This window comes from Enhydra lutris, unplaced genomic scaffold, assembly GCF_002288905.1.
Source record: "Enhydra lutris kenyoni isolate GAN:26980312 unplaced genomic scaffold, ASM228890v2 scaffoldscaffold39, whole genome shotgun sequence".
Classification (NCBI taxonomy): Eukaryota; Metazoa; Chordata; class Mammalia; order Carnivora; family Mustelidae; genus Enhydra; species Enhydra lutris.
The window spans coordinates 19187578-19213160 of record NW_019154123.1 but is presented as its reverse complement, the minus strand read 5'-3'; the positions used below and the strand labels follow the sequence as shown (position 1 = coordinate 19213160).

At 33.1% G+C, this 25583-nt stretch overlaps 1 protein-coding gene across 1 annotated transcript in view; it reads left to right on the top strand.

Moving 5' to 3' along the window:
* Nucleotides 1–25583, top strand: part of LOC111154994 (stromal antigen 1) — a 432305-nt gene that overhangs the window by 343128 nt on the left and 63594 nt on the right. Inside the window, exons 15-21 of the mRNA XM_022514974.1 lie at nucleotides 61–178; nucleotides 9619–9722; nucleotides 17591–17683; nucleotides 17786–17875; nucleotides 18017–18220; nucleotides 19355–19425; nucleotides 20780–20867. Coding sequence (XP_022370682.1) covers nucleotides 61–178; nucleotides 9619–9722; nucleotides 17591–17683; nucleotides 17786–17875; nucleotides 18017–18220; nucleotides 19355–19425; nucleotides 20780–20867 — 768 coding nt within the window. The remainder of the gene's footprint in view (nucleotides 1–60; nucleotides 179–9618; nucleotides 9723–17590; nucleotides 17684–17785; nucleotides 17876–18016; nucleotides 18221–19354; nucleotides 19426–20779; nucleotides 20868–25583) is intronic.

Here is a 25583-nt window from a genome sequence, read left to right as displayed (position 1 = left end):
GAAATAGTATTGGTTTCTTCATTAAATATTCTTCAGTCATAATTGATTTGTTATTTTTAGTTACACGAACATGCAGCCTACTTGGTGGACAGTTTGTGGGAGAGCTCTCAAGAACTGTTAAAAGACTGGGAATGTATGACAGAGTTGCTTTTAGAAGAACCTGTTCAAGGAGAGGAAGGTATAGTATTTTGACAAGATGATTTCATATTATTTTGGATTTCCATAAATAATCATAGCACCCTGTATAGGTCACCTCTTTATAAATATATGTAAATATGCTGTGTGTCTTTCTGTAAAGAGAACAGTTTGTTTCCTCTAATAAGTAAGGATGTGTCTATAGTTCAAAACATCTTTCTGGATTAAGACTGCTACCATGCTGTACAAGTTTTTAAAATTTATACATATTGTATAGTACTCAAAAAAGTTTTCTTTATGCTGATTTGAGACACAAAATACTGATGTACTAAATGTAAAAAATAATGTGCACCCAGAATTTTATTATATTTATGTGTTAGTATGGAAAAGCCTTTGACACTCAAGGATTTAATTAGACCATAACCATCCCCTTTTGTTATGTTTCTTAATTATTAAAACCAGGAAATAAAAAATAAATTCATTTACTGAGCTTCAAAAAATAAGGAGAATTAATTGTTATATGATGATTTATGAGTATGTATCTTATTACATGTTACATAATAACATGAGCAGCAAAATGGATATGTATGTTTAATAAAATGCTTATATGCTAATTCTAAAAGTTTATATGAAAATGAGTCCTTAAAAAATGCTTTTCCCTAAATGGTTTGTTTTTCAAACTAACCCTAGTAATACTTTAAAGAAATGTTATTTCACTTAACCCATGCAACAGACTTGGAATATAGATACTTTGATGTAAGCGACAATTGTGAACTAAACCTGGACTTCAGAATCGAAAGAAATACATTCAGATTTTTAACTCTCTATCCTTTGTAACTGGTATCCTCGTTTTTCTGATCCTTAGCTTCTTTTTCTTTATGCTATAAAGGTTATTTTCGTAGCTTACATAGTTTTTGTGAAGATTAAATAAGATATTATACTGTTGATTCCCTCCTCTGTTTCCTCTACTTTACATTGTGATTCAACCCCCTGGTATATAAGAACAGATGAGCCATCCCCTGCAGTAGACTTCCCAAACAGGTCACTGTAGGAGAGAGATCATCCCCCGGTGTTCCTTCCAAGCAGAGATGCTAATTGGTATTATCTACTGTGGCTTTGACAAATTCAATGAGAGAAACAACAGGTATGCATCATACACAAATATACCAGGAAAGTGGCCCAAATTGCGTATTTTATTTTTTTACTCATTAATTCATTTTTTAAAATTATTTAATAAATTAACATATAATATATTATTTGTTTCAGGGGTACAGGTCTGTGATTCACCAGTCTAAAACAATACACATCGCTCGCCACACGCATACCCTCCCCAGTGTCCATCACCCAGCCACACCATCCCCCCACCCCCACCCCTCTAGCAACCCTCAACTTGTTTCCTAATAGTAAGAGTCTCTTACAGATTGTCTCCCTCTCTGGTTTCATCTTGTTTCATTTTTCCCTCCCTTCCCCTATGATCCTGTTTTGTTTCTTAAATTCCACATGAGTGAAATCATATAATTGTCTTTCTCTGATTTATGTCGCTTAGCATAATAGCCCCTAGTTCCATCCATGTCGTTGCTAATGTCAAGATTTGGGGGGTTTTGATGCTGCATAATATACCATTGTATATATGTACCGTATCTTCTTTATCCATTCATCTGTTGATAGACATCCAGGCTCTTTCCATAGTTTGACTATTGTGGACATTGCTGCTGTAGATATTGGGGTGCACGTGTCCCTTCGGATCACGTTTGTATCTTTAGGGTAAATACCCAATAGTGCAATTGCTGGCTTATAGGGTAGTTCTATTTTCAACTTTTTGAGGAACCTCCAAGCTGTTTTCTAGAGTGGCTGCACCAGCTTGCATTCCCACCTTTCTCTGCATCCTTGCCAACACCTGCCGTTTCCTGGCTTGTTAATTTTAGCCATTCCGACTGGTGTGAGGTGGTATCTCCTTGTGGTTTTGATTTGTATTTCCCTAATGCTGAGTGATGTTGAGCACTTTCTCATGTCTTTTGGCCATTTGGATGTCTTCTTTGCAAAAATGTCTGTTCATGTCTTCTGCCCATTTCTTTTTTTTTTTTTTTAATTTTATTTTTTATAAACATATATTTTTATCCCCAGGGGTACAGGTCTGTGAATTGCTAGGTTTACACACTTCACAGCACTCACCATAGCATATCCCTCCCCAATTCTGCCCATTTCTTGATTGGATTATTTGTTCTCTGGGTGTTGAGTTTTATAAGTTCTTTATAGATTTTGGATAACTAGCCCTTTATGATACGTCATTTGCAAATATCTTCTCCCATTCTGTCGGTTGTCTTTTGGTTTTGCTGTTTCCTTTGCTGTGCAAAAGCTTTTGATCTTGATAAAGTCCCAGTAGTTCATTTTTGCCTTTATTTCAGTCGCCTTTGGATATGTGTCTAGCAAGAAGTTGCTGCGGCCAAGGTTGAGGTTGCTTCCTATGTGTTCTCCTCTAGGATTTTGATGGATTCCTAGCTCACATTTAGGTCTTTCATTCATTTTGAGTCTGTATTTGTGTGTGGTATAAGGTAATGGTTCATATTCATTCTGCATGTGGCTATCCAATTTTCCCAACACCATTTGTTGAAGAGACTGTCTTTTTTCCATTGTATATTCTTTCCTTTTGGAAAGCTTTGTGGAAGATTAGTTGACCGTAGAAGTTGAGGGTCCATTTCTGGGTTTTCTGTTCTGTTCCATTGATCTATGTGTTTTTGTGCCAGTACCATACTGTTTTGATGATGACAGCTTTGTAATCAAGCTTGAAGTCTGGAATTGTGATGCCACCAGCTTTGGTTTTCTTTTTCAACATTTCTTCAGCTATTAAGGGTCTTTTCTGGTCCATACCAATTTTAGACTTATTTGTTCCAGTTCTGTGAAAAAAGTTGATGGTATTTTGATAGGGATTGTATTGAATGTGTAGATTGCTCTACATAGCATAAACATTTTAACAGTATTTGTCTTTCCAGTCCATGAGCATGGAATGCTTTTCCATTTTTTTGTGTCTTCCTCTATTTCTTTCATGAGTGTAGTTTTCTGAGTATGTAGATCCTTTGCATCTTTGGTTAGATTTATTCCTAGGTATCTTACAGTTTTGGGTGCAGTTGTAAATGGAATCAACTCCTTAAATTCTCTTTCTTCTGTCTCATTGTTGGTATATAGAAATGCAACTGATTTCTGTGCATTGAGTTTATATTCTGCCACTTTACTGAATTCCTGTAAGAATTCTAGCAATTTTGGGGTGGAGTCTTTGGGGTTTTCCACATCAAGTATTGTGTCATTTGCGAAGAGTGAGAGTTTGACAAAATTGCCTGTTTTAAACTCAAAATATTTGCCTTATAACCTCATTCTTAATCTGTAACAGAAATCCTTCCCCAGATTTTCCCAGACCTTCTCTTAAGGTAGCTGTGATTATAGTATATTTAATCCCACATTATCATTTTCTCTTTTTGCATGTGTTTTTTCCACTGGATATCCTTGGTAACAAGTCAGGTCTATTACTAAGTTGATGGGGCCTTCTGCTCACTAGGTCAAACTCTCAACATTACTCCAAATCTTTTTTCCCTTTTGTGATCACAGGAAGAACATACATTCTTCATTTTCTCCTTATTTTACTTACATACATTCACAGCTAAATTCACTGACTTTATGCATTCTGTTTCTATTTGAATCTCAATATTTTCAGTTTCAATAAAATCAATTCCCCTTCCAATCAGTACAGCCCAGGGAACACTTGTGCAAAGTGTCTGGCATAGTATTTAGGAGTACATTCCATTCATTTTTTTTTTTTTTTTTTTTTAAACCCTTGACCATCACCGTAGAATCAGCATATTATTAGAGCTTGTTGTCATGTTTCCATGCCATTTTCTTTTTGTCATTCCATGCTCTGTAAGGTTATTTCCAAGAATAATCTCCCAAGAAGGGAGGCAGGGATGCAGAGTAAGGGAAGAAGAGCCAAAGTGCTGTGCTTTGGTATTTTTTACTCATTTAAATAAGATGTGCCAGTCAGTAGATAGTAATCACTAAGTCTGTCAGTTGTCAGTGTATTTTGCATGAATTTATTGTGTTGAAATAACTGTGTATTATTAGGTATTTCGTATGATTTAAATTAAGTTGACATTGGGGTTTAACTTCAGTTAAGTTTGGTTTGGTTTGGTTTGGTTGCTTTGATTTTAGTTAGATAAGTGAGTTATAAAATGGGAAGAAGTTCTTAAGTGAACCACAGTTTTAGGATATGAAAGAATCTGGGAAGCAAGGCTGAGGAAATTATGAATAACAAGTACAGAACTGTAGTTGTATCATGACTCTACTTTTTACACACATTTGTTCATATGTGTACTGTTAACTCTGGCATGGAATGGCATCCAACGCAATTTTCTGTGCTATTATTTTGCTGTATTTTATGGTAGCAAAATGCCACCAATAACTTTATTTTTCAGACTGATTAAAAATTAAGTTATATTTTATGTAGGAGGAGTATAAAAGATGTTCCAGTGGATGAAAGTTTAGTTAGCAGTTGGAAACAGGACTAAAATTTGGGGAAATACATTGTCAAAGACTTATCAGTATCAATTTAAATCACAGTAGTCTAAGACTGCCACATAGTGTTTTCAAAGGACAGGGTTTTTTGTCAGTGGTGGTAGTGGTGTTGATTGTGTGTATGTGATATAGAAAAATTTTTAGAATAATATGAGGGCCTTGGTAATAGGTAACCAGGTAACAAGAGCATAAGTAAGTCATTTAATTTATGTGGTCTCCTCTGCTTCATCTGTAAAAAAGAAAATCCCCCAGATTTAATGTGGATAATCTTCTGTGGTCATTTCTATTGGTAGAAATCTATAATCCAGATACTGAATAAAGTAAATGTGGATAAATGGAATTCTTCAAAGCAGGGAATCATTACCGTATTTATAATCTAAAAATATTTATTGATCTCCTTTTAAATGCTAAGTATTCACACTTAGCACTTAGTGTAGTGTCCTAAACAAGTTGAGCTCACTGCCCATATGAAGATTACATTCTCATGGGGAAGGCAGATCAAAACCAAGTAAACAGGATAATTTCAAGGGTGATGTGATAGATGATAATAAGGAGGGGTCTGTCTTCAGATTGAATCCTTAAAGGAAGATTTCTCTGAGGAGGCCACCTATGAGCCAAGAATCTGAAGGATGAGGGAGCTAGCCAAGGAAGTGTCAAAAGATTGAGCCATCTAGGTAGAGTAGATAGCAGTTGCAAAGATCTGAAGCATGAATGATATTGTTATGTTCCAGGAGCTGCAATAGCTAGAGTACAGTGAACTAGTAGCACAAGATGAGATAGAGGCAGAAGCCAGATAATGTAGAACATTTTAGTTTGTAAGTAGATTTATTTAGTTCATTCTAAGTAGTAGGGGAACATGGAAGGATTTTAAACGGGAGTGATATGATCCAATTCATATTTTAAGAAAAGTGCTATTGTAAACATGGCTTGGGATAGGCAGAAGACCAGTTAGATAACTGTGGCAATGCTCTCTATGGGAAATGACAATAAAAATATGGAGGAGGAAGATGGATTATAAAGAAAGAGCCCATAGTCATGTTTTAAAGATTATGGATAGGAGACAAAAGCAGGAAGAACAAGAGAGAATAAGAGCCTCTAGTAGACTATATAAAAAAGATGGTAAGAAATAATTATACCTTATAGAAGCTCAGTAAAGAGGATGTTCAAGAGCTCTATGGCTAATAATATCATATACTGCAGAGGAGAAGAATTGCAAAGATTATTAACTTTAGTGATGATTTAGATTGTTGGTGACTTTTAAGCATTTCTTTTCATTGATAGGCAAAGAGAGACTCCACAGTTCAAGGTGATGTGAATAGGATCAATAGTGAGGAAATGGAGATGATGTGCAAAGAGGTTTGTGAAGGTTTAGAAAGTTGTGTAGTTACCTGATAATTCATAGTGTGGACAGCTACCCATTTCTTTCTGTCGCTGTGGCTATTCGTCTCTTGTCTGTGACTTACAGCTTGTTTTGCTTTCAATTTTATTACTTGGTTTTGCTCTCGTATCTTAAAGGGGATTTCAACTAAATTTCAACTGTTTTGAAATTTAGTATTTACCATGTCTAAATAGATGTTTCACAGTTATAAAATAACAAAATTAATGGCATTGGACACTATATGAGGTTTGGTTATTCTTCAACACTAAGAAGGGTTTTAGAGCAGGGAAATGCTTCCATACTTGATAAGTTGTTCTCTCTCCTCACTTTCCGTAGAGCAAGATTTTCTTCATAAATAAAAGAAATTCATTTAGTTCATAGACAAACTTGTCATTCCTTTATCTGCAGTGAAATGTGAAAAATTATGAAATCGTAGAATCATAAAAATAGAGACTTAGTTTTATTGAGTGGGACACTTTCCTTTTAGGCTCTGGATCGAGGAGTATAAATGGAAAAACAAACTTTCATGTGGCTTTCCTAAGACAGGCTGACGTTCATGTGTTTTTCTTAAGATAATCAAAATGTTAAAACCAAAGAACTGATTAAATTAAGATGAACATACATATTCTTATACAGAATGATTTTAGAATAAAAAGGACAAGATTTTATTATGTCTTTGTCTTTTCATTGCTGTTGCCCAATTTTTTTAAATAATATAAACTTCTGAAGCTTAATCTCTTTCATTTATATCAAAGTTTGTCTCTATAATCCCCACATCTGTTGGCCTTGAACATAAATAAATATACAGAGAAAGGGGTAGAGACAGAGATAGAATTAAGCTATTCAAATTAGCACTAAAAATCTGTCTTTAAAAATATGTAAGAGTAAATTCAACAAGGAAAGTACAAAACAGTGTGAAGAAAACCATAACATTTTCTTAAATGACATGGGATAAGATCTCAAAATTAAAAGGCTATGTTGTGTTCCATGCTGAAAAATGTTACTAAAATGTTCTTCCCATGTAATGAGTAACTTTTTAAAAATACCAGTTTGAGGGATGTCTGGGTGGCTCAGTCAGTTAAGTATCTGACTCTTGATTTCAACTCAGGTCGTGATTTCAGGGTTGTGAAATCAGCCCCATGTCAGGCTCCATGCTGGGCATGGAGGCTGCTTAAGATTCTATGTCTCCTTCTCCCTCTCCCCACCTGCCTTTGTGCTCACTTGCGCTCTCTCTCTCTCTCAGAAAATCAATGAATTAAGAAAAATAAAATAAAAATAAATAAAATACCAGTTCGAATCCAATGGGTTTGAGAGAGTTCTAGGAGGTGAGATAAGAGGAAGAACTAAGCAAAATGATTTCAAAGTTTAGGGAGAATTCTTTTCCTCTGTTTAAAAGGCGGTATAGCATAGTCCTTAAGAGAACAGACTATGGATCAGACTACCTGGGTTCATTTCTTGACTTTACCACTAGCTGAATACTCAACCCCTCTGTGGCTCATTTTCCCTGTCTATAAAGCGTGAAGATATTAGCTCCTATCTCTTGGAATTGTTTTGAGGATAAAACAAGTTAATACATAGAAATATCTTAGAACATTACCTTACACATAAAAAATGCTTAATTGGTATTAGCATTATAGAAATTAGAAAATATTTAGGAAAAGGACTAGGTAAATGTGTCTTGTTCCACTAAATGTTCAAATTAGTTGAATTAAGTTACATATTAAAGTACATTATAGTATATTTTAAAGCAGCTATCATCAAAACAGTATGGCATTATAATAGGAATAGATCTATAGATTAGTGAAACTAAATAAAGAATCCTATATATGAGAGCCTAAAACATTTTTAAAATGTTTAAATGTGACATTTAAATTCAGCAGGGAAAGCTGGTTTACTTAGCAGTGGTGGAGGCCTAATTGGCTGTTCATTTGGTGGAAAATAAATAGGCCCATACTTCATGCTATCAGCAGAAATAAATTCCAGACAGATTAAAGATGTAAAAGCTAGAGAGAAGAAAATGAACTAGAAAATACATTTCTCTAATATCTAGGATAAGGAGATTGTTGAAAGCAATACAAGAAACCCAGAAGACTTTTTATATCTATATGAGATGATGGATATTAGTTAACTTTTTTTTTTTAAGTTTTTATTTATTTATTTGACACAGAGAGACACAGCAAGAGAGGGAACACAAGCAAGGGGAGCGTGAGAGGAAGAAGCTGGCTTCCCACTGAGTAGGGAGCCCAGTGCGGTGCTCAATCCCAGGACCCTGGGATCATGACCTGAGCTGAAGGCAGACACTTAATGGCTGAGCCACCCAGGCATCCCAGATATTAGTTAACTTTGTTATAATCATTTTACGATATATATGTCAGATCATTATACCGTACAACTTAAACTTATACTATCTGTATATCTATATATATATATATATCTCAAGTCAAATATATCTCCTTAATACTGGAAAGAAAAAAAAGCCACAAGCCATAAAACAGATCAGTATAGATATGACTTATAAAAACTAACAATTTCTATTAAAAAGAATTTCTGTCTGAGAAAAGATACCATGAAGAGTCTGACATCAAAAGGATAAACTGGGAGAAAATATCTGCCTCATTCAAAAGACAAAGTTAATACTTCTTATTTACAGGAATTCAAGAAAGGTGAATAACAGTAGAAAAAATAGGCAAAGAATAAACAGACAAATCTCAGAAAAAAATTCTAAGCCAATGAACAAAATATATTTCACTAATTAGTAGGAAGGAAGAAGCAAAATGACAATGAAATGCCTTATTTCAGTCACTGAATTGGCAAATATTGAAAGGATTTATGCCATCTAGTGCTAGCCATGGATATGAGGAACCAAACATTATTGCAGTTGGAGATTTGGATTGCAATAAATAACCTTACGTTTATCAGTATCAAGATTTTAATCTTTGACCCATTACCCTCTTGGGAATTTATTCTACAGAAATTAATATCAGTTACATAAATATATGTGTGTTAATGATATTTATTACTGTATTATTTACTTGGAAACAATTTGAGTAAAGAGTAGAGGTGTGATTAAATTGTGGAACACTCATGTAATAGCTTGTAATTATTTAAGAAAATTATTCATACATATATGTAGTGACTTGAAAGATAATCAAAATCTATTGTTACTTTTTAAAAATATGTGTAGCACTTTTTTTATTTATAAAAAGATACCCTATTTTATGAGCTTTAAAATGATCTGCAAGGAAATACAGTAAAATTTTGGCATTGCCTTATTCAGAAATACGATCCTAGAAGAGACTAGATAGTAGAAGAAACCAAAGTGTATTCTGTTTTTCTTTACTTTCTACATCTCTTTCTTGTTTGACTTATGGTAAGCATGTATTACTTCATAAAAAAGGAGAGAGAGAATATAGAGCTTAACTTCAGTCTTTAAAATAACCAGTAATAGAGTATGTATGTTTGCAGTTTTTAATAATTGTGTTCTCTTTAATACATGGTTATTGCAAAACTATCTACTCATACTAATGCATTTTGTTTCACTTTAGCAATGTCTGACCGTCAAGAGAGTGCTCTTATAGAGCTGATGGTTTGTACAATTCGTCAAGCTGCTGAGGCACATCCTCCAGTGGGAAGGGGTACTGGCAAGAGAGTAAGTTACATTAGTGAGAAATCTACAGAAAGACTTTTAATGTGTTTAACTATCTTAAATATTTGAAAATCTTAGTGGTATATTTAAATATAAAAACATGGTATTTTTATAAATGATACATGTTGTGGTGCTTTGTCTTTATATCCTATCTACTAATTACACTTAGGTTTCAGAAATAGATTCTTTTCTTTCATGTTCTCAAAGCACCTGTACCTGTTTCTCTTCTAGTATTTTAATAATTTTCACATTCATATCTGTTAAAAATGCAGAAGGCTCTGAAAGAAAATGCCTGTTTTTACTCCTCCCTTTAGCAATTGTTTAATCTTTGGATAGTTGATTATTTTCTTTGTGTGTTAATTCCCTTATTTGTTATATGAGGCTAATAGGTTTTAGTGGTATTAAAGATGAATTGAGATAATCACTGATAGAAAGACAAGCTCTGTTGGTATGCAGAGATAGGTAATTCTTATCTGCACCAAAAAGAAAGCAAGAAAGGAAAGAGAGGGAGGGAGGGAGGGAGGGAAAAAAGGAAGGGAGGGACAGAAAGGAAAAATATAAAACTGCAGAATTTGTCCAAAAACCTTATCAAAGGGTTCCGGGAATTCACCAAAGATAGAAGACAAATTGAGAAGCATATATTTTTGAAAATCTGCCAAAGGTTAAGGTAAAAGCAACAGGAGTCTGCTGCATTTTTGCCTGCTATTTTAATTCACAAACCCATAGCCATAAACTTGATACAGTTTTACCAGAGTGGTACATGTGTAAAAACCAGCAGCTTTGCTCTCAGAGGGGACAGACTTACGGTACAGATGGCAAAAGTCCAGAGCTTTTTGAGCCAGAAATGGCAAACATGGTAGAAACAAATAAGGAAAAACCCACAGCTGTGGTATTCAGAGGTTGTAGTCCCAGATGGGAAGAACAGTTAACTGACCAAGAATCTAACTAAAAAATCCTGGAAATGAGAAAACCATGAAAAGGATTAGATGAGCTCTCCATATATTACTGACTGACTGAGAAACCTGAGATAACCCAATGGACAATAAAAGTCAAAGCAGACTTAAGAACTGGCTGGACTTTGTTTTTTTTTCTTTTTCTTTGTTATGTTTTTGTTTTTTATTTTAATTCTAGTATAGTTAACACATACTGTTGTATTAGTTTTTTATGTATCCTATAATGATTCAAAAATTCTGTACATTACTCAGTGCTCCATCATGAGTAAGTGTACTCTTAATCCCTTCACCTACTTTATCCATCCCATGCCCACTTCCCCTCTGATGACCATCAGTTTGTTCTCTATAGTTAAGAGTCTGTTTCTTTTTTTTTATATGTGTATGTGTCTCTTTTTTCTTTCCCTTTGCCCGTCTGTTTCTTAAATTCCACAGATGATTAAGATCATATGCATTTTGTCTTTCTCTGACTTCTTTCACTTGGCATTATACTCTTTAGCTCCATCTACATCATTACAAATGGCAAGATTTCATTCCTTTCTATGGTTGAATAATATTCTATTGTGTATGTGTGTGTTACACACACACACACTCCCCACATCTATTGATGGGCACTGTACTGCTTACATAATTTGACAATTCTAATAATGCTGCAATAAACATAGAGGTGCATGTATCCATTTGAATTAGTGCTTTTGTTTTGTTTTGTTTTGTTTTTTAATTTTACCTAGTAGTGTAACTACTGGATTGTAGTGTAGTTCTATTTTTAACTTTCTGAGGAAACACTATACTGTTTTCCACAGTGGTTCCACCAGTTTGTATTCCCACCAACAACATATGAGGGTTGCTTTTTTCTTCACATCCTCGCCAACACTTCTTGTTTCTTGAAGAACAGGCTGAACTTTGAATATGCTTTCTAACCCAGGTCTCAGAGGGTTGAACCCTTACAGATTTGAAGTTTAAGTTGAAGATTATTTTTTTAAATATAAAAATTAGAAAAATAAGTTAAAAACCCATAGTTACTACAGTGTATTACCTTAAAATGTTGACTCTTCCAGAAAAATTTCAGCCAAGCAAAGAAACAATAAAACATGACCATATTTGGGCGGGGGGTGGGGGGGGGGAAGCAGACAATAGAAATGGCTTCTCAGTAGGCCTAATTGTTGAACTTAGCAAATACTTCAAAGTCCTTTTTATAAATATGTTGAGAGAATCAAGGGAAAATATTTCCAAAGAATTACAGGACAATATGGTAACAGAAATAAGGAAAACTTAATGGAAATTCTAGAGTTGAAAAGTAGCAAATTTGAGATGACAAGAAAGAAACATTGAACATGGAGGTAGATTAATAAAAATCATTCATTCTGAAGAACAGAGAAGATTGAAGAAAAATGAACAGAGCCCAAGAAATGTGTGAAACATTAGGTGCATCAAATTTTTATAATGAGAATTCCAGAAAGAAAGGAGTAGGAGAAAGAGACAGGAAAGAAAAACATTGAAAGAGGGGCCCCTTGGTGGCTCAGAGGGTTAAGCCTCTGCCTTCAGTTCAGGTCATGGTCTCAGAGTTCTGGGATCAAGCCCTGCGTCAGGCTCTCTGCTTGGCAGGGAGCCTGTTTCTCCCTCTCTCTCTGCCTGCCTCTCTGCCTACTTGTGATCTCTATGTCAAATAAATAAAATCTTAAACAAACAAAAACATTCAAAGAAATATTTGCCAAAAACTTGCCAAATGTGATGAAAAACATTAATCCAAAGAACAGGAAGCTTAATGTAATATAAACACAAGTAATGTAAACACAAAAGATTCATTTCCAGATAGGATAGTCACTATCAAAAGCCAAAAACAAAAAACCTTGAAAGCAACAAGAGAAAAACGGGAGTCATCATTTAGAGACCAATTGTAATAAGATTAGCAATTAATTTTTTATCAGAGACAGTGGAGGCCAGAAGACTGACAGAATGACATATACACTGTAAGAAAACAAAATTGCCTACCAAGAATTCTAAATCCAGTAAAACTATCTTTGAAATATGAAGGTGAATTAAAAACATTCCCAGAAAAACAAAGATTGACAGACCTGTTTCTTGAAGACCTGCCTTAGAAGAAATAACAAAAGAAGTCCTTTAAGCTGTAAAGAATAATACCAAATGGTAGAATTCTAATCCAGAGAAAGGAATGAGCAGAACCAAAAATGGTGAATATGTGGGTGGATAAAAAAGGCTGTGTATATTATATATTTTTTCATTTTTTTCTCTTTTTTACTTTAAAGGGGCGTGAGATTGTTTAAAGCAGTAATTACAGCACTAAAGTACTAAGATTATAAGATATATAGATATATGTGACAGCAATAACATAAAGAAGGGTAAAGGAAATGGAATTTTATTGGAGCAAAATTGCTTTATTTTGCTATAATTAAATAAAAGCCTGAAGTTGATTATTATAAATGAAAGAGTTTATTAGAACCCTCAAAGAAGGTGGCAAAGAAGAAACAAAGAAAAAGACATAATATGTATAGATAGTAGAATGGCTGGCCTAAATTTAATATCAAAACTTAATTTACTATGAATATACAGAGGGGTGCCTGGATGGCTCAGTCAGTTAACCGTCCAATTCTTGATTTTGGCTCAGGTCATGATCTCAGGGTCCTGGAATCAAGCTCCATGCTCAACAGGGAATCTGCTTCTCTCTATACTTTGCTTTCTGCCCCTCCTCCCACTTGCACACACTCTCTTTCTCTCTAAAAAATATGTATAGTCTGTGTTTATAAATATGAAGAAATCCAAAGCATAAAAATTAAGAAAACTGTGGACTGGGTATGAAAAGATACTAAGAAGTTGTTGTTTCATTTTGTTGGGAGATGGCAAGTTTTATTGTTCTTAAGTCTTCACTGTTAAAAACACGCTTAAATATTTATGGGTGAGGTGAAATGATATACTAAGAATTCACCTTAAAATGTTACAGAAAAATAAACCTCATGGGAATTAATGAGGCAATAATACAAATGAGTGGTTTTTAGATTTTTCAAAATAAAAGTCTTAAAAATATGTGTTGTCCCAACTTTGAGATGAGAGCCTATTACAGGCTAAACATTTCTAACCTTTTTGACATATCGTAATCATATTTTGTGTACTTTCTTGCTTTCTTTCTCATAAAGTTTGCTCTTTATCTTTACTGTTTATATTAGTTAACTATTGCCATGTAAAAATTACTTTAAAACTTAGAAGATTAAAACAGTAAGCCTTCGTTATCTCAGTTTTTGTGGGTCAGAAACTTGGGAGTGTCTTAGCTGGTTGATTTTGACTAAAGGTTCTCATAGGATTGCATTTAAGATGTTAACAAGGGCTTTAGTGCTAACTCTGAAGATTTGGTTGTTAATTTACTACTTCCATAATGTCTTACTTACATGACTGGCAGGTTAGTGTTGATTGTTAGTGGGAAGCTTTAGCACCTCACCTTACCAATCACTCAGTAGGACTGCTTGAATGTTTTCATGACATGGTTGCTGCCCCTTCCCCCCCGTCCTTAGAATGAATTATCCAAGAAAGAATAAAGCAGAATGAATGATCCAAAGGAGAGTAAGGTGGACTTCTGTGTCTTTTATGAACTAGTTCTCAGAAGTCACATAACATTTCCACAGTCTCCTATTGGTTAACAAATGTCAACCTTAGTCATTGTGGGAAGAGACAATAAGAGCATGATACCAGGAGGTAGTGGTTACTGGAAGGCACTTTGAAGGCTAATTCTTAAATTATTCTACCACAGGAATCTCCAACAAGCCATGGTGCCTTTACTAGAATAGTTTAAATACTATTACTACTTAACTATTAAGTTAAAATCTTGTCACTAAGGGTATTCATTGTCAATTGATTATTATTTCTGGTAGACACTTTGAGTACACAGAGCTAAGAAATATATGTATATATTTGTATATATCCATATATAAATTACATAGTCATATTGATATTGATTATTTAATTTAGCATAACAAGGTTTTTATCTCTTTGATTTTGTATGTTTTTTTCTCATTTTTATTTTTTGGAAATATGTAAAACATGTAATAGTTAAAAGGTCATAACCTTGTAAAAATATACATTCAGAGAAATCTTTCATATATTTATATCTCCCTTTACATCCATTCCTACTAATAACCATTTTTATTTGTTTTCAGAATATCCTTCCAGTGCTTCAAGTATAGATAAATGTATGCACTCCATCCTCCTCCCTCTCCTTCAAAAGACAGCATATTGGGGTGCCTGGGTGGCTCAGTGGGTTAGGCCTCTGCCTTCGGCTCAGGTCATGATCCCAGGATTCTGGGATCGAGCCCCACATTGGGCTCTCTGCTCGGTGGGGAGTCTGCTTCCCCTCTCTGCCTGCCTCTCTGCCTACTTGTGATCTCTCTCTCTCTGTCAAGTAAATTAAAAAAAAAAAATCTTAAAAAAAAAGACAGCATATTTTGTACAGTGTTCTGTACCTTACATTTTTATTTAGCAGTGTATCCTAGATATCACTCTGTACCTTCATTTAGAGATCTTCATTTTCTTATGGCTGCATAGTATCCATTATGTGGATACACGATTGAGAGTCTTTTAGGTTGTTGCCAGTCTTTTACTATTAGAAATAGTGTTCTGTTAGAAATAACTCACTATGCAGCGAATAATATTGTGCATTTCACACTTGTACCTTGTGTGTTGGTGGGGTAGATTGCTTAAAAGTAGGATTATTAGGTCAGAGGAAAGATGTGTATACAATTTTGTTAGATACTGGCAAATTTCTCCTTCATAGGTAATATGCCATTTTTACCATTCCCATCAGAGGTTTTGAGGATTGAGTAGTTCATGCATATAGACTACCTACCGTAATGATCACTTAATCAAAGACCACTATTTCTCCAAAATCAGTATCTTTAGACCTCTCATACATTGTGAGATGAATTTCATGACTTCTCAATATCCTGAATGCATTCCTAGACGTATATTCCACATAATATGGTCCCTTATATTACTTTGTGCAGAACTAACCACAATACTCCAAAGTGATTATTTTGTATTTTAAGATGTTGAAAAGCAATAAAGTTCTGGGAGAGGAACCAGATAGGAGATCTTATTACTTCTTTCACATATCATCAAACATCTGCTGTGAGAATGAAGACCACTCTCAGCACTCAGACTATTGACAATTCCAGGAAATGTCAACATCACTCTGAAGGGATGCACTATTATTGTGAAGGGGCCCAGAGGAACCCTGGGAAGAGAACTCCATTTCCTTAGAAAGAAAAAGAAGAGGTGCCAACTTGAGAGAAATAGAAAAGAAATGGATATTGTTTGCACTCTGTAGTCATATATAAAACATGATGAAGGGCATTAGACTGGGCTTCTATTACAAGATGAGGTCTTTGTATGCTCACTTCCTCATCAGTGTTGTTGTTCAGGACAGTGGTTCTCTTTTGAAATCCAAGATTTCTTGGGTGAAAAAATGCAACCACAGAGTTCAGATGAGGCCAGGTATTGCTTGTTCAATATCTCAAACCCAGAAAGATAAGCTGATTTTTGAAGGAAATGACAATGAACTTGTATTGAACTGAGCTACTTTTTGGTTCAGCAAACTGTGACAGTTAAAAACAAGACTATCAGAAAATTTTGGGTGGTATGTTTGTGAAAAAGAAACAGTTTAGCAGGTGATGAATAAGATCTAAGTTGTCCAGTTACAGAAACAGCAAGATGCTGGATGATTTTTCAGAGTTATTTGTGATATTTTAAAGATGCAATAAAAGCTGTATTGATGTTAAAAAAAAATGGGGGGTTTACATTTATAAAGTGGTAATTTATATTGGAATGTTTATATTGGAAACATTCAGCCATTCAACATTATGGTAATAAGTGCCTTCAAGATAATTACAAAATACCTTGGGAAAATTATCTTTCTTTTTAAAGGCATGAAAAAACATTAACTTCCTTTATTTTGAGAAATATTGCATTACATTTTACTCCCTCTTAGATAAGCAACCTTGGTTGAGTAAATTCCTTTATAAACAGTTACCATTTATTAAGTGCGTGTTCTACAAAAGGCACTGGCCTAGCCTGGCACTTAGCAGGCTTCTTATTGTTTCTCTGATGCTAACAGACACCAGACCATGTATGATTCTTAGCAATGGACCCAACCATGCTCAATCTAGAACTTCTACTAACACAAATAGTGATAAAATGGTCATTTTTACAGAAATGAGACTAAGATTGTGACCTCTGAGACTGTCAGACCTTGAGGAAATTATCTTAACAGAACTTGCATTTTAATATTTTATTTTTGGAACCACTTACGGTTTAACTAGTTGAATATGGGACAGGGTGATGGGCTTTAACAGCTTCAGTTGGTTCAATGATGACAGGCTGTACCCCTATGTCTTGATTATTGCCTAACAGACTTAGGACTTAGAAGGACAACTAAATATAACTGAGTCCAGAAACATTCTTAGTATATGCTTTAAAAAATATGTAAAAATTTATGAGCTGCTGATAGTAAAAGAAACATTACTTTTTAAAGTATTTTTAGAAAAGTGTGTTTAATGTACGGGAGATTACTGTTATTAACATACTGAGGTTAAAACTGGAAAAATTATTTCCCTGTTGCAGTATTTTTATATTCGTAACTGGTTTTATAGAAATGTTTATTTTTTTATTTAATCTGAACAAGTAGTAATTTATCTAAACTTTAGTGATTCTTAAGTAGCTATTTAATAAAGTAATACTGCATATTAACTAGAAATAAGCATAAAACTAGAGACACTTGTTTTAGTAATTAGTTTATTAACCTCCTCAGAAAATTCTTGGGTACATTATCTGCCAATGCTTCATCATTCTGTGTAACTTTCTAGAGTTATAAATAATTACGTGACATTATATTATTTGCCCATTTCAATTTATTTCTAGGTGCTAACTGCCAAAGAAAGAAAAACTCAAATTGATGATAGAAACAAATTGACTGAGCATTTTATTATCACACTTCCTATGTTGCTATCAAAGGTATAATTTCATTTACATTTTTGTGATAATATGCCACTGAGTTTGCTTATTACAATGAACTATTAAAGTAGTTACTTCTTTTTTCTTTGCTTCTCTTTCTAGTATTCTGCAGATGCAGAGAAGGTAGCAAACTTGCTACAAATCCCACAGTATTTTGATCTAGAAATTTATAGCACAGGTAGAATGGAAAAGGTAAGACACTATGAAATCAAAATTCTGTTAGTTTAAATAACTGGGTTATTTCATGCTCATGTAATCTATAGCCTTACTATTTGACAGATGCTTATTTTTATTAATCTAAATATTATTAGTTTTTCTTTTTTTCCTCCTCAGCATCTGGATGCTTTATTAAAACAGATTAAGTTTGTTGTGGAGAAACATGTAGAATCAGATGTTTTAGAAGCCTGCAGTAAAACCTATAGCATCTTATGCAGTGAAGAGTATACCATCCAAAACAGAGTTGACATAGCTCGAAGTCAGCTGATCGATGAATTTGTAGATCGATTCAATCATTCTGTGGAAGATCTACTGCAAGAGGTCTGTTTTAAAGTAAACATAATGTATGTGATAATTTTGGCTAATATTAAAAGTTGAATGTGCAAATCATTTCCATTTTAAAATAAAATCTAGTGGAATTCTCTTTTTCCAGATCTTAGCAGCATTATTGCAACTGTTCATCCTGTAAACATTAACCTTGGTTATACCTTATTTTAAAGACCTACTTTGGTGTGCCTGGGTTATTCAGTTAAGTGTCCAACTCTTGATTTCAACTGAGGTCATGATCTCAGGATTGTGAGATCGAGCCCCACATCACGCTCCACACTGGGCATGGAGCCTGCTTAAGATTCTCTCTCTCACTCTTCCCCATTCCCCCCTTTAAAAAAAAATGCAAAAAAAAACTTGTTTCATAAAAGCTAATTTCTTTTTTCTTTATAGAAAAACCTAATTAAGGTCTGGCTTTTCTTAATTCATTTTTTCACTTTCCCTGGAGCCTAATTTACATTTTAATATTATTGAACTATTACAATGTGCTAATGAATAGAAAATAAAAATTAAGTGTGCTTGTAAGGGACAACCACTTACCAGTGGTATGCCCAGGATAACAGCAAACTTCTCCAGCTGGTTATTTTGTAATTATTTTTATGATTCCTGCCTCTTGCCTTCTCCTTCCAAACAGTATAATCAGTTTGGAACCCATACAGTTTTCTATGATCTTATGGTCAGGCTAATAGGATTTTCTTTTTAATCCATGTAACCAATTTTTTCCTACTTTTAACTCTTAATTTTTTCCAACCATTTTTTATTTTTCATTGTGATTTTGAACTACAAAAGTAACTGATAATAAAATCTGAAATAACAATTAAAATCTTTAAAATACATACCTTTTCACTCAGTTTCAGTGAATTTATCCTTAAGTATTAATCAGAAAAGCATTCAATGTTAATGTTTACAATATTGTTTAAAATGCAAAAATGGTTCTGAGTGTTAGAGTTATGGGTGTTCTTTATTTTTTGTTTTTTTGCTCATTTGTACTTTCTTATTTATCAACAGTGAATATGTACTCTTTATATAATAAAAAAGAATTCCTTTAGGCAGTAAGTATTAATATACTTCATGTGAATTTCAGGATAAGTAAAGTTATGGTAATGAAACAATGTCTTTTATTTTTAGGGAGAAGAAGCTGATGATGATGATATTTACAATGTTCTTTCCACATTAAAGCGCTTAACCTCTTTTCATAAGTATGTCATTTTATTTAGACAAATATCGAGATGTGATATTTTTCTTTATTATTCATATTTTCTTCAGATACATTATGTATTTTTATTATCATTTGATTACTTAAAGAGTAAAATTTATCATTCAGTGTAACAAATATATACTGTACACTGTACAACCTTGTTAATCAGTATCATTACTGGGCTTACTCTATAAGGTGGAGTTTAGAGGTATAATTTTCATTTGGTGGTTTTTAGAAATCTTACTAAATAAGAAAAAAGATTTTTAGGGAGACCATGAAAGTTATTTCTGTGAGCTTTTTTTCCTGAATTGTTCTTGTTTGTCTATTTATTATTGTACTCTTGCTGTATAGACAGAATAGCTGGACCTGAATAAGGAAAAAAAGGCTCCGATTAATGAAATAACTATTATTTTTAAATTGTAATTTATATGTCCCTTTTTAATGAGGTATGCTTATCTTTTCCACAAAGAAAGGAAAATAGAGATCTTTCTTGTTAAAAGAATGTTTAGATGTAGCCCTTACATTAATGAATACTTCAGATTTCAAAAACTGTGTCTAAAATCTAAGACATTTCCTTATACACAAGTACACTGTTTGGAATTCTATGGAGAAATAAACTCTTAGTTTTAAAAATATTTTGACATTTGAAAATAAAAGTTGACAACTAATGTCAAAACTCCTTATTTAAAAAATATTTTGATGTTTCAAAATAAAAGTTAAAAGGCATTCATCTACTATTTTAGTAGCAGAACTCATGAGAAAATAAAATGTCTACATTATTTCAATTAAGAAGCCTAAAGCTACACTAAAGTTTTCGAGCTTTGACATATTTACTTTCCCCTGGTTTTGTCTTCTTGTGAATACAAATCTCTATTTCAAAAATATGCATGTATTTATATTTTGAAATTGTAAATGGATTTGTTAAAATGTATTTTAAAATATGCTAAGAAGAATGAAATGGAATACAGGCTTAGATTGACTGTGTAGTAGTAATTTTCATTTAAAGGTATGAATTTTTATTAATTGGTTTCTTTTCTTTTTTTAATTTTATTTTTTCAGTGTTCCTTTTAATTAATTCCTAGTGTCAGCTTAAGTATTATCTGTCTCCACTCCCTGTCTCAGTTTCCTTGTCTCTCTTTCCCTTTTCCCCGTTTTCTTTCTTCGTTTTTCCTTCCTTCCTTCCTTCCATTGTCTTTTCTTATTTCTTTCTAAGTTTGAATACTTGAATATTTATCAGTCTTTTTCAATTCTGTAAGAAATTGAAGTTATTTTATACTTCCACCCACTGAAACTGAGCTCAAATTTAAATTTTCTTCCACTCTAGAATAAATTTAATGCATTTTTGTTTATTTTAGTGCTCATGATCTCACAAAATGGGATCTATTTGGTAATTGCTACAGATTATTGAAGACTGGAATTGAACATGGAGCGATGCCAGAACAGGTGGGAGTTTATTGCTATTCCTTCTTTGTCATTTTAGAAAGCTACGATTCTCTGAAATCACGCAGGATTATCAAAAGCCTGACGTAGAAAGTGACTGATGATTCTTAAATGCAGCTGCTTCCTTTGAGAATTATTGCCATAGTGATTAAATATTACTAATAGATGTTAGTGATTGAATGTTACCAATAGGTGTATTATAACTTCAGTTTTGAGCAGGAAAAAAAGAGAAAATTTGCTATAATGTATTTCAAACATTCAATGCTAAAGTAAATATTATTACTCTTTTAGGAAAAATAATTACTATAGTAGCAGTTTCAGAACTTAATTCACTTTGATGAAAATTCCTAATTATGGTTGTATTCTAGACACTGTTCTAGATATTGATAATAGTAAGCTTAGATATGGCTTACTTTTTTGTAATAGAACCATAATTAAGTAAGCTTGAGACCTTTAGCAGATTTTAGACCTTTTTGCATTCATATATAAGTTAGAATGGAAAGAAGAAGATTTCACCAAATTTCTGTAGTCTGGAAGAGATTGAAAATAGTTGATTTAATTCTACGTAAGAATTGAGTTGTTAATTGTTACTTAATTATAATTATTATAGTTATTAGTGGGTACATTTATTACAGTTAATTTTAATTGACACATATAATTATTGTTACTTAGCAATAATAATCTTTTGTAAGAATTATTTTGTATACTGCATATACTCATTCATTAAACCAAGATATCAACCCATAGTTAGGTATAGGAGGTGTTTAGAGGTGGTCTCATCTTTTCCCATTTGATAATACAGACATTTTTTATACTAAATGACACTTTATTATACTAAAGCAGTAAGAATTTCAACAGATATAACAGTTATGATCTATGATTATATGATCTATTGAAAGTTAATCACAGAAAAAGTGCTTTACCATTGCTCTGATTAATTCTTCTAAGTTGTTTTAATGCAAGGCCACTCTTAATTACAAGTGTCCTTGATTATGATTATGATTATGAGTGTTTATCCTAGTTTGTGTAAAGAAGCTAAATATTTAACTTTGTTGTTTTACTTCATTTATTGCCGACTCTTCAAATTCCATCCTGTCTTCATCTCAGACTTTTCAGTAGCCTAAATACTATTCACTAATAATCCCAAGCTGTTCTTCAGACTTGAAAGGGAATGATAAAGATATTCCTTGTTTTGGTTTCCTCAAGAAAATAATGAAGATTGCACACCTGTGTTCCATCTGCAGATCCTAACTATGTCAAAATCTCTTTTTTAATTCACTACACTACTTATTGTCATAGAACTTGTGACAACTTCACATCGTTGTCTTCTTTGGTTATCTTGGTTTTCTGTTATTTATTTTCACTGCATATGTATTATTTCTCCCATTTTATTTTAGTTTCTTTGAGTACGAGAACAGTTACATGTGACATTTGCTTAAAATTTGTTAATCTTAGACATGCACTCTTTTTTTTTTTAACTTTACTATAGTTAATATGTACTGTTAGTTTAAGGTTTACAGTGTAGTGATTCAAGCAATTCTATACATTACTTAGGGCTTATCATGATAAGTATACTCTTAATCACCTTCACCTATTTCACTCATTTCCCCATTCATTATCAGTTCTCTGTAGTTAAAAAGAGTCTGTTTTTTGGTTTGTCTCTTTCTTGTTCATATATTTTGTTCCTTAAATTCTACATTATATGGTATTTGTCTTTTTCTGACTGTTTTATTTGTCATAGAATTCTATTCTGTGGCTCCATCCATGTTGTTGCAAATAGCAAGATTTCATTCTTCTTTGTGGTTAAGTAATATTACATTGTGGACACATACATACATATATATCACCTCTTCATTATCCATTCATCCTATCAATGGACACAGGCTGCATCCGTAATTTGGCTATAGTAAATAATGCTGCAATAAACATAGGGGTGCACATATCATTTTGAGTTACTATTTTTGTATTCTTTGGGTAAATACCCAGTAGGAGAACTACTGGATCATTTTAGTTTTTTGAGGAACCTCCATACTGTCTTCCACAGTGTCTACACTACTTTGTATTCCCACCAACAGTGCACAAGGGGTTCTTTTTCTTCACATCCATACCAACGCTTGTTTTGTGTTTTTGGATTTAGCTAATCTGACAAGTGTGAGGTGATATCTTAATGTACTATTGATTTGCATTTCCCTGATGGTAGTAATAATGAGCATCTTTTCGTGTATCTTTTGACCATCTCTGTCTGGAGAAATGTCTGTTCCTGTCTTCTGCCCAGTTTTTAATTGTATTATTTGTTTTTTAGGTGTTGAGTTGTATCAGTTCTTTATTATATTTTGTTTACTAACCCTTCATCAGATATGTCATTTGCAAATTACTTCTCCCATTCAGTGGGTTGCTCTTTAGTTTTATTGATTGTTTTCTTCACTGTGCAGAAGCTTTTTATTTTGATGTAGTCCGAATTTTTGCTTTTGTTTCCCTTGCCTCAGGAGACCTATCTAGAAAAATGTTGCTATGGCTGGTGTCAGAGAAATTATTGCCTGTGCTCTTTTCTAGGAATTTTATGGTTTCCAGTCTTACATTTAGGTCTTTAATCCATTTGAGTTTATTTTTGTGTGTGATGTAAGAAAGTGGTCCAGTTTCATTCTTTTGCACCTTGCTGTCCAGTTTTCCCAGCACCATTAGTTGAAGAAACTTTTTCCCATTGCATGTTCTTGCCTTCTTTATTGAAGATTAAACCCAATTTTGGGTTTGCTTTTGGGCTTTTCTGTTCTGTTCTATATATCTGTTTTTGTGCCAGTACCGTAGTGTTTCAATTACTATAGCATTGTAGTGTATCTTGAAATCTGAGACTGTGGTACCTCCAGTTTTGTTTTGTTTTTTTTCCCCCAAGACTGCTTTGGCTTCGAGATCTTTTGTGGTTTCACACAGATTTTAGAATTGTTCCAGTTCTGTGAAAAATGCTCTTGGTATTTTGATAGGCATTGCATAATTCTGTAGCTTTCTTTGGGTGGTATGGACATTAATGGTGTTTGGTCTTACAGTCCATGATCATGGATTATCTTACTATTTGTATCATTAGACACATTCTTAAAACTGAAATCATGTGTATAAAGTTCTAGTGCATCACTACTAGATTATACTCTTGTTTGTTTTAGCAACTAGAAACTATTTCACATTAAGCAGCTCCTAGAAATATATCTTTAGATACCCAGTATTAAAAATCTGAAAAGTATACAGGATTCGACCAATTCTTCATAGACTATGGAAGCTCACTCTTTTAGATGGCCATTCTGTACTTTAAATTAAAATTCAAAGAAAGTAGCCTTTTAGAGCAGGTATATTAAAATTTATTGTCTAGATGTCTAATTTTATTGTCCATATGCTTTTTACTCTTTGTTTTCCATGGTAACTGTTGAACTAGAATTTTCTTTGTCTCACTCTTCAGAGTTAACTGACTTCTTTTTTTTCTTCCCTCTTCTGCTGATCTGTCTTTTCTCGTGTTAGTACTGTTTTAACCACTTTAGTTTTAGAATGTGATTGAAGTTTAAAAGAATTTACCTTTTTTAATAATTTTTAAAGTCAAATTACAGAAAAATAATAGTAGAAAAAATAACTCTTACCCCTCACCTGATTCATCTACTATCACAGTAATTTTCCATAGCTGCATACTTGCATCCTTTTTCTCTATATATGTGTTTTTATTTTTATATAAATATGCATATATAAAACATTAATAATGTTCTTTATAGCAGGTTTTTCCCAGCCCAGGTATTTAGTTATGTCCTTTTTTTTTTTCTTTTGTCTCTTTTGATCTAGAATGCTTTCTTATCCTTTTCTTTGATGACGTTGACATTTTGAAGAGTACAGGCCAGTTATTTTATAGAATGTACTCAACTTAGTTTTGTCTAATCTACATGTTTAGATTCATCCTTATAATGAATTCTTGGTAGGAATGCTACAATAACTGATCATTTGTCTTCAGTGTATCACATCAGGAGGCACATGATACAGTCTGTTCACTATTGATGATATTAACTTTGATCACTTTAGTAAGATGGAGTTTGCCAAGTCTGTCCTCTCTAGTTTCCATTTTCATTTTTAGTGTGGAAAGATTCCTTAAGACTGTAAATATTCCTCTTTCTTATCAAACTTTGATATAATGTTAGCATCTATTTATGATTCTTGTCTGAGTCATTTATTTCTCTCATGGTCACAAAATGGTAAATGGTGATTTTCTTACTGTCATTTACTTATGTCATTTATTTGTTGGCCCTCTACTATAATGCCTCTCTCCATTCATTCATTCATTTTTTAAAAAATTCATATGAACTCATGGATTGCTACTTTATTCTTATTGTGTCCAGCTGGTTAAAATTGAGTCCTTTTGTTATTTATTTTGGTGCTCAGATTGTTGCAGAATTAGCCAGAGGGAAATTTTTTAAAACATCCTCCTGTGTACTTTTTGATAATTTTTTGAGCATTTCCATTCTTTCTGGAATAAGACTATAGCATCTGGCATCTGTTTGTGCCCTCCCATATGCTAATGAATTTTTAACCTACGATAAGTATTAAAAGTTACTGCAATACCTTAACACAGAAATTATTAGCTGGTAAACAACCCACATTTCAGAATGTATTATAGTTTTTCTTCATACAATTTTCTGTGGAATAAAGACAATATTTAAATTATCCTTATTTTGTTTTGTGATTTTGTGCCTA